Below are 9,343 nucleotides of genomic sequence, written 5' to 3'. Positions count from 1 at the left end.
ACCAGGAATCGAACCCGAGTCCCCCGCATCAGGAGGCAGATTCTTTAGCACTGAGCCACCAAGGAAGTCCCAGGGCATCAAACTGTTGATTCAGTTATTTGTTGGCATGTCTCGCTCACCCTAAATCTGTGAGCTTCTGGAGCCCAGGCCGTGCCTTCTTATCTCTGCATCCCCCAAACAGGCACCCTTGCGATGTTTGTTGAATGAGTAAAGGGGTGAATGAGGGAACTGAGAAATGAGGGGTTCCCGGCCACTGTAGGGGAGGGTGGAGACAAACGGTGAGGTGGCGGCAGGAAGACCCTAGAGGGCGACAGAGAGAAGGGAAAAAACTGCGGGCTGGTCCCCGGCCAGAAGGGATACAAAACTGGCCAGGACTGAGAGGAGAGATCCCTGGGGAGGGTCCCTGTCAGCCTGAAAGCCCGAAGCTCTCGTCCTCAGCACTTCGCTGGATACTTGGCACCTGTTCCCCTGAAAAGGTCAGGGAGATACCCCACCCCCTCCTGCTCCCCCGCCATCCTCCCCCAGAGGGTTGAACCTGCACTCTTCTGCTCTGACCTTGGGAAAAGGGAAAAACACTGGAAGGCAGGCAGGAAAACAGGAAACTTGAATTGCATATCGGGTAGCAAGGAGGGGAGATGGGGGCAGGGGTGGGGGAACCTCCGGAAGGTGTGGCGTTTGGGGCGTAGTAGTCCTCTCCTCTGCATGCGGGGCCTCAGGGACCCCTCCGTCCACTCCCTCCCAACACACACATCAGCCAGGAGGCTGGACGAGGCTTTCCTGTGTCCTGGCAAATCCGCCCCTTTTACTTAATCCGTCTCCTACAGCCCCAGACCCAGGATAGCAGATCACAAGTGGACATGCCCAATTTTGGGGTTCCAGCTGACTACCCCCTCCCCTGCCTCTCTGAAACGCTCTTGGAAGCCCCCTGGCCTCCTCCCCAGCCTCTCTTTAGCCGAGGGCATATTCAGCAAACCAGCTTCATCACCAGGCACCTGCCCTTCCCTTGCCAAGCTCCCCTCCACTTGGGAAAGGATTTTCAGGATACCCAGCCCATGAGGGTGCTCCAGCCACCGGGGCTCCCACCTCCAATGGCCACCACCCGCCGGGGATTGCGAATCTCAGCATCCTCTGGCCCCCTCCGTCTCCTCTCACCATACGCACATCCCTGGGGGGAGGGGCTGCAGGACAGGGCAGGGGAGGGAGGGAGAGAGTGGAGGAGAATCTGTTGATTCACCAGCGCTGGAAGGAGTCTTCGAGAACATCCAGTCCGATGGTCTCACTGTACAGATGAAGCAAATGAGTCATAGAGACCGGCCCCTGGCCAAGGTCACAGTCAGAGACATGGACGTCCCCTGCTGGATGGCAAGGCGGGAAGAAGAGGCTAGAACCCCAGCCCTCCCCCCTGGCCTCTCCTTGGCGCCCTCCCCCACTTCAGAGATGGTGGAGATGAGGTGACCCCCCAGGCCAGCCAGAAGCCAAAGGCTCAGTTAGGAGCTGGGTTTGTGGAAATGAACTCCTGCAGGAGAAGTATCTAGATGCTTCTAGAGAGACCCAGTGCCTCCCACCCCCATTCTAATTACGGCTGCCCACATTTTTAGTTCCCAGCAGGCCCAGCGACTGGCAATTCATCAGCTGTCAGGCCTCTCCTGGGAGCTCCGGTAGCTGCCTGAACACTCTCGAGCTTTCTCTGAGGCTGGGCCAAGGGAAGGAGGGGCTGGAACAGCCGCAGTTGGCAAAGGCCTGCCAAGGGAGTGGCTAATGTGGCTGAGGCCTCTGGCACAGGGCCAGGAGGCTGGGAGGCTGGTCTCCGGGCTGCTGCAGGTTACCCCAGACTTAGAGGCTAGGGATGCAGGGAGGGGCCCTCTGATTAAGGAGTCCCTGCAGTGCCCACCTGCCCCCCAACCCCTTGGCATCTGGGAAATCCCTGGGGGTGGAGTTATCCCCTTAATCCCCAAAAAGCTACCCCAGGCAGCTCAGTCCCCTGGAAGAAGGGTGCTCTGCTTGGTCAGGGCTGGAAGTGAACCCAGAGAGGCCGGCCCCACCCTCCATCCCACAGGTAACCCTGGGCTGGACCCCTCATCTCGCCACAGCCCACAGCCCTCCCTGGATGGACTTCCCAGGCCGGAGAGGCAGGAGGCCCCAGGTTCCAATCCTTCCACCCATCACCAGCCTTGTGACCTTAGGCCAGTTGTGACTCAGTTTTCTCATCTCCAAAGTAAGACTCTGATAAGATTCTTGAATGTGCTGTAAAGTGCATCCACCCAGGTATTTCTCATTAATCTAAGCCTCAATATCCAAGATTAAAGGCCCTCTTTCCTCTTGTTATTATAACAATGAACACTTCTGAGCACCAGGCTCTTCACTGGAGTTATCATGTTATAGATTCAGCACAGCCCTGAAAGATGGGTGTGTTGTTATCTGCGGCTTGCAGATGGGGACGTGCCGGCTCAGCGAGGTCAGCAGGCCAGTGAACGGCAGCAGATTCATGCCCCACCCAGTCTGACCCCAAAACCCAGTTTCTCCCTCGCTCACCCCCTCTTACCACCACCTAGAGCCACCCAGGTCCCCTCCCTTGTGATTGGCAGCTCTGATCAGAGTCCCTCACGAAGTGACCAACGGAAGATGGCCGTGGGGAATTCCCTGGTGGTCCAATGGTTAGAGTCCACACTTTCACTGCCAAGGGCCCAGGTTCAATCCCCTAGTTGGGGAGCTATGATCCTACAAGTCCTGTGATGTGGAAAAAAAAAAGTAAGATGTGAAAGTTCTGTCTTCTGCCACCCCTGCTGCCATGGGCTGAGTGCTGGGGGAGGCGCTGTGGGTTGCACAACTTCCCCTGGCTGGGGCAACAGGGATGGAAGCTCCCCACCCTGGTTTCAGGCAAATGGAAGGAAGCTGTGAAAGGAGCCTCTGTCTACAAGGTACTGGTGGCCAGGCAGGCAGCCCCCACCCAGAGCGTGGCTAGGCTGAACTTGAAAGCATCTGTGATTATACATGACAGCTCCCGCGAGGGTGGGGCACCTAGGCTCCAGTCTGGGCAGAGGTGGGCAGGCAGGGAGTGGATGAGGGCCCTCCCTGGCTCCTGACCTCACCGTGACTTTAAGAGCTGGGGTTGGGTGGGGCTGGGAATGCCAGGGAGCCAAGGCCTGGGGCTTCCTGAAGCTAAGACCCTTGGTGGGGAGCAGCAAGCAGAGTGGGTCTCGGGAGGAGAGAAAACAAGAGGAGCCCAAGGTGGGAGCCCGACCAGGGGGAAGAGCCGTGAGCACTAGAGACGAGAGCCTTACTCTGCTAGTGTCTTACGGGAGACCGTGGGCCAGTCACCTCATCTCCAAATCTGTTTCCTCATTGAAAAAGGAAGGATACAAGACATATGTCAGGAGAAGGAAAGCAGGAGAGAGAGAGAGATTGTTAGGATTATGGCAGGAAGCTAGGGGCAGCATCTTTTCCCAGAGGGGGTAGTGGGGGCATGGATCTCACAGGCAGTCAGACAGGAGGAGGGGTGGGCTTCAGGCTCCAAGCCAAGTTTGAAGGAACTGCCCCCTCTCCCTGTCTGTGGGAATATTCAACAGAACAGGCTCTGAGATAATAACCTGCAAACAGGGAAAGGAACATTGGCCCAAATCACACAAACAGCAAAGGCCTGACTAGATTCAAGGTTGCTGCATTTCAAGTTCTCCTGTCTAGGGCTCCTCCAGAAAACTAGATATAATGGGGAGACTTGACCATAACCTTCCTCCTGACCCCTTCTCAGCACTGGCCTTCAGGGTTTGTGATGAGGATACAACACTGGGGGTCAGGGGACAAATGGCCAAACCTACACACACCATTGCCTCTGCAACAGGGACACATTTATGCTTTCCTTCCTGCCCCCTCCTTCAACTTCAGGGGGCTAATAATAACAATATATTCATTATCATGTACCCTGGACTAAAATGTTTACTTGCATTAAGAGGCTGAATCTTCAAACCAACCCAGCGATGAAAGCATTATCATCACCACCATCATCATCCCCATTTTCCCGATGGGGAAACTGAGGCAAAAGACTCTCAACTTGCACAAGTTCATCGAGTGAGGGGCAGAACCTGTATGTGAACACAGGCGGTCTACCTCCGGAGACCGCCCTAACCACGCTGCTTCTTAAGGCATTATTTCACAGACACGCTGCCGTCCAAATCCTGGCTCGCTCTGCCAGCTCCCAGTTGTGCGGCCTGGGACTCACTGCCCGACCTCTCTCTCCCTCCCTCTCTCTCGGCTTTGTCCTCCCAGACTGTCCACAGACCGCGGCCCAGCGCTTTGCACCCAGGCCTCCGAGCGTCCGGCAGTGGGCAGTGCGCCGACATCGGGGCTCTAGTTATTTGTTTTCTCGAACTAGAGAAGGTTCCAGATGTGGGCAGGGCCTTCCTCGCCCCGCCCCGCGCCCCGGTATGCAGTGGGGGGGAATGCAGGGGGAGGGGCTGCCCCCTGGACCGTCATTGCCATTAATAGAGACCTGAAACACCGCCTGCTAAAAATACCCGGCTGGAGACCCATAAAAGCGCTGCGGGGTCCGGCGCCCGCCACTTCAACCGCTTCTCCGAGCCTCCTCCAGACGCACCCAGACCAGCCAGCATGGCCGAGCGCCGAGTGCCCTTCTCGCTCCTGCGGGGCCCCAGCTGGGACCCTTTCCGCGACTGGTATCCGGCCCACAGCCGCCTCTTCGACCAGGCCTTCGGGCTGCCCCGGCTGCCCGAGGAGTGGTCGCAGTGGCTGAGCCACAGCGGATGGCCGGGCTACGTGCGCGCGCTGCCCGCCGCAGCGATCGAGGGTCCCGCCTACAACCGCGCGCTCAGCCGGCAGCTCAGCAGTGGGGTCTCCGAGATCCAGCAGACCGCCGACCGCTGGCGCGTGTCCCTGGACGTCAACCACTTCGCCCCCGAGGAGCTGACGGTCAAGACCAAGGACGGCGTGGTGGAGATCACTGGTGAGCACCCCCGCCCTCCGCCCCAAGGACGCCGCCCCTCGCTTCTCGCGGGTCCCGGGGAAGAGCCCCGTGTTGAAACTCGGGCGGGGAGCGGGGAGAGGGGAACGCTGGAAAGTGAAAACTTAGCCGAGGACGGACGGTGGGGGGCGGGGAGCCCCCGGAACGGGGCCCGGCCTCTTCGCCCTACCCCTGGTCTGTATTCTCTGGAGTTGGGGTTTGCTGGGAGATCCTAAGGAATCTTTTAGCCCTAAAAAGTCTCCACTAAGGAAAGCAACGCCCCCTTCCAGCGGAGACGCCCCTCAACCCCAGCCCTCAGACCTGAGGACCTGGCCCCCAAGCGACCAGACCCCCCCCCCCCCGCGCCCCACCCACCCGGGCCCGCAGTCAGTTTGAAGAGGGCGTCGCCCTCCCCGCCCTGACCCCCATCCCCCCCACGTCACGGTCCCTGCTCCCAGCCCGGGTCCGCGGAGGGAGCGTATGCGCCTGCTCCGAGCCGCGCTTCCACCACTACCCCCACTCGCCAAGCCCCTGAAGCCGAACTTTCCAAAAGCTTCTGAGTTCCCGGGACAGTCTCGGGCACCCAGATCCCTGCGTCAGTCTTGCCAGCCCGGAGTCCTGGCCACCAGGTGGGGCGCGTTTGGCTGCGAGCCAGCGGCGAGGCCGCCCCTTCCCGCCTCCTCTGACCTACTTCCCCTCCCCCTCCTCCCAGGCAAGCACGAGGAAAGGCAGGACGAGCACGGCTACATTTCCCGTTGCTTCACTCGCAAATACACGTGAGTCCTGGCTCCGGATCTGGGGGGCGGGGGGTGGGGGAGGGGCGCGCGGGGACTCCCTTGTGTGTAACTTGTCCACCCTCTTTGCCCGTCCAGGCTGCCCCCCGGTGTGGACCCCACCCTGGTCTCCTCCTCTCTGTCCCCTGAGGGCACGCTCACCGTGGAGGCCCCGTTGCCCAAGTCAGCCACCCAGTCGGCCGAGATCACCATTCCCGTCACCTTCCAGGCGCGTGCCCAGCTTGGCGGCCCCGAAGCCGGGAAGTCCGAACAGCCGGAAAACAAGTAAAGACCCTTAGCCCAGCGGCCCAGCCCACAAGTAGCCATCACTGACCATCCTCACCCGCCAAACCTCTATGTTCTTTTGATACGTTTACCTTCTGTTTTTCTCAAATAAAGTTTGAAGCCACCGCCAGCCACTGCCTCAGACTCTGGGTGTTTTTGTGAAGGAAGAGGGGTTGGTGCTGGTTTGACGTTTGCTGAGGGCCCGTTGGGCACCAGGCCCCAGGCTGGGTCCTGTGGGTGCAGTGTCGTCCGTCACCGGGCACAGCCCTGGCCTCCTCTGCCCTTGTTCATTAAGAGAGAAGCAGTGATTGTTCACCAGAGTTAAAACGGCCAGAGCCGGCGGGGGAGCAGGGGAAACTATGAGAGGCACTTGACCCAGGCTTGGGCACTCAGGAACCACCTGGGCGAGGGGGCAGGTGAGGGGAGATGGCAGGGCTGGGGGAGAGGGCTTCCTGGGAGCTCGGACTCCGGACTTTATCATAGAGGGGCTGGGCCAGGTAGATGGGAGGGGAAGTGTGGCCACCCCAGGAGGCTTTCTGAGGGGCAGTTCCCCCAGCCCATGTAGGCAGCATGGGACCTGGGTCCTCAGGTCCGAGAGTGCCCCGCAGAGAGTGATGAGCAGGTGCAGCTTAGGTTTTGGTGGAAGAGAGAGGCAGAGACCAGATGGGGGAAGCGGTGGCCGCAGGAGGGCCTGCCTTGCCTGTCCCTGCCAGAAGCGGCCACGCCTGCCTTGGCCCTCTCCTTTGTCTGTGCCCTCCCCACCACCATCTCCTACCCACTCACTGTCTCCCTGATGAAGCAGGGTCTGGGAAGACCTCGGGGAGGGAGGAAGAAGATGGAGGCTTTGGAGCCCAGTCTGAACAGCTCAAGGTCTTGAGAGACCTTCCAGTCTTCTCCACCAACAAGGTCCTAGAGCCTGGGGCTGTGGCCAAGACAGACCCTGTTCTGATTGCTCAGCCAGGCTTTGGCAGGGTTTCTGAAAGAAGCAGCACCCGCAGGGCAGGGCCTTGAGCACCCACCCACAACCATCTCCCCCCCCACGCTGCCCAGCTTCCCAGTCTCTACTCCCTGGGGCAGGCTCCATGTTCAGACACCATGATCTGGAGCAGGCATAAAGCCAAGGCAGGTCCCGGCCCCGCCAAACCTGGAGGGAGGCCCACAGAGAAATAAACACCTGGAATAAGGGTGGTGCTGGTCCAGCTGGCAGCGCGGGTCTGGACCTGTCAGCCAGGGCGCTGCCCAGTCCACCCACCCTCCCACCGCTGGTTCCCTAAGCTCCGATCTCAAATCTTCCGCCCGCCTCCCTGACATGCACACCCCCCACATCTCAGGTGTCTCCTGGATGCCTCCACTTTGCTGGGCCACGACCCAGAGTCAGCCTGTCCGTGTCTCACCCTCGCTCTGCTGGCCGGCGCCCTTGCAGCTGGCAACAGGATGGCCCTGACTTCCACGGGTGTGTCTGGGTCCTCCTGTCTGGTCAGAAAGAGCGATCGCAAGGCTGCCAGCTCCTCCACCGGTGCCCTTGATGTGTGGCAGAGCTGGTGCCAAGCCTTTGACAAGGTAATCCTCAGGCCAGCCCTGAGAAGAGGTGCTGTTACTCCTGCTTGGCAACTGGGCAGCAAAGCCTCAAAGAAGTGAAGAGACCTGGGACTTCCCTGGTGGTCCAGTGGCTAAAACTCCAAGCTCCCAGTGAAGGGGGTTCAATCCCTGGTCAGGGAACTAGATCCCATGTGCCACAACTAAGACCCAGTGCAGCCAAATCATAAATAAATAAAATTTTTTTTTTTTTTTAAAGTGAAGAGACCTGCCTGGGTGCACCCAGTAGTCCTGGAGGGCCATCTGAGTGACCACAGGCACCGGAGAGCAGACGAGCCCAAGACACAGGCCGGGGCAGGGGTGGGGGTGGGGAGCGGGCCTCCACAGCTTGAAGTGCTGCCCAGGGAGGCTCCATGGGGCCTCAGGAGGAGACGGACGGCGATGGAGGTGAGCCTGGGGGCCAGGGCCACTCAGGGAAGCCAGCCAGGCTGCAAAACGGAGAGAGCTTCCGGGGCTCAGGAAGACCCAGAGTCCAGGGCCATGGCCGGGGGCAGGCATCGGTCAGCGCCTGGGTGCAGTCAGTGCTCCAACTGGAATATAGGTCTAGGGGCTCAGACCGTCCTCTAGGACACAGCTGGGGTATGAGGTCTGTAGGAGGTGAAGAATTGGGGCTGCAGTCTCTGTTGGAAACCCAAAATAAGGGATGAGGAAGAAGGGATGGAAGCTCAGTAGGCTGCCTGGGTCGTACCGTCGGGAGCAGGGCAGAGACAGGACCGGAGTCTGAGGCTGGGCTGGTCCTATGTATGCCCTGAGCTCAACTCAGATGTGGGATCTGGGACTGCCTTGGTGGTCTAGCGGGCTTCCCCAGTGGCTCTAGTGGTAAAGAACCTGCCAATGGAGGAGACGCGGATCCATCCCTGGGTTGGGAAGATTCCCCTGGAGAAGGAAATGGCAACCCACTCCAGTATTCTTGCCTGGAGAATCTCATGGACAGAGGAGCTTGTCAAGCTACAGTCCGTGGGGTTGCAAAGTGTTGGACACGACTGAAGCGACTTCACACTCACATTCGCACTGGTGGTCCTGAAGAGGAAAAGTTAAAATTTTACATCACCTCCTGTTCCTTCTGCTTCTGTAACTCAGCTGGCTCCTTGCAAAGTCTGGATCACGTAGGTCACGTAGTCTCAGAACGTGGGGACTTTACTAGGAGCTGCAGCTTATCTCACTCACCCTTGTCCTGCTCTTTGCAATTGCTCAGCCCCTGCAAACCTGCTTCATCATGCCTGTCCGTGTAAAGGTCAGGCATCCCCCTCCCTTAAACCAGCCTATTAGCAGCTAGTGTTGCCCGCTATAGTCTGTCTATAAAAACTCTGTAACCCCTTTGTTCGGGACTCAGAGCTTGGAGTGTTAACTCCTCTGGGCCCGCCAGCATAATAAACCTGAGCTCTCCAACTCTCTGAGTGTGGTGCTTAGTTTCTTGATTACCGGTTTCTGCAACATTTCTGAAGGCCCCAGAGAGATTCCAAGCACGCCAGCCCCTTGAGCCGCCGGTCTGGTGGGTGGATCAGCCTGGCTGGAACGAAGGAACCCCGAGACCAACAAGGACACACGCCACTTGACGGTATTCAGGGTTCTCTTTCGGACCGGTGTTCTGACCGACTCTCCGGACAGCCAAGCCCCGACCGGACTCGGGAGAAGGAAGGCATTGTGACGGATAACCTTGGCGCTCCCAGGAAGGTAGCAACGGTTAAGGAAACCTGGGGACTCTGGAGAAGGGAGGCATTGTGATAGCCTCTGA

At 59.1% G+C, this 9,343-nt stretch overlaps 1 protein-coding gene across 1 annotated transcript; it reads left to right on the top strand.

Moving 5' to 3' along the window:
* Window positions 1-4,458: 4,458 nt before the first annotated feature.
* HSPB1 (heat shock protein family B (small) member 1) lies at window positions 4,459-6,142 on the top strand. Its single transcript, XM_006057129.4, has 3 exons — window positions 4,459-4,957; window positions 5,667-5,730; window positions 5,827-6,142. Exons 1-3 carry the CDS (start codon window positions 4,606-4,608, stop codon window positions 6,014-6,016), a joined length of 606 nt encoding a protein of 201 aa, XP_006057191.1. The 5' UTR covers window positions 4,459-4,605; the 3' UTR covers window positions 6,017-6,142.
* The last annotated feature ends 3,201 nt before the right edge of the window (window positions 6,143-9,343 follow it).

This window comes from Bubalus bubalis, chromosome 24 (genome assembly GCF_019923935.1).
Source record: "Bubalus bubalis isolate 160015118507 breed Murrah chromosome 24, NDDB_SH_1, whole genome shotgun sequence".
Lineage (NCBI taxonomy): Eukaryota > Metazoa > Chordata > Mammalia > Artiodactyla > Bovidae > Bubalus > Bubalus bubalis.
Note: the sequence above shows the minus strand (reverse complement) of the source record. Positions and strands in the feature narration are given on the sequence as shown.

Bases quoted from the DNA above. Each gene is read 5' to 3' on its own strand.
- HSPB1 (XM_006057129.4), top strand. From the start codon at position 4,606: ATGGCCGAGCGCCGAGTGCCCTTCTCGCTCCTGCGGGGCCCCAGCTGG. The intron at 4,958-5,666 runs GTGAGCACCCCC...CCCTCCTCCCAG, and splicing joins CGGCGTGGTGGAGATCACTG to GCAAGCACGAGGAAAGGCAG. The intron at 5,731-5,826 runs GTGAGTCCTGGC...TTGCCCGTCCAG, and splicing joins TGCTTCACTCGCAAATACAC to GCTGCCCCCCGGTGTGGACC.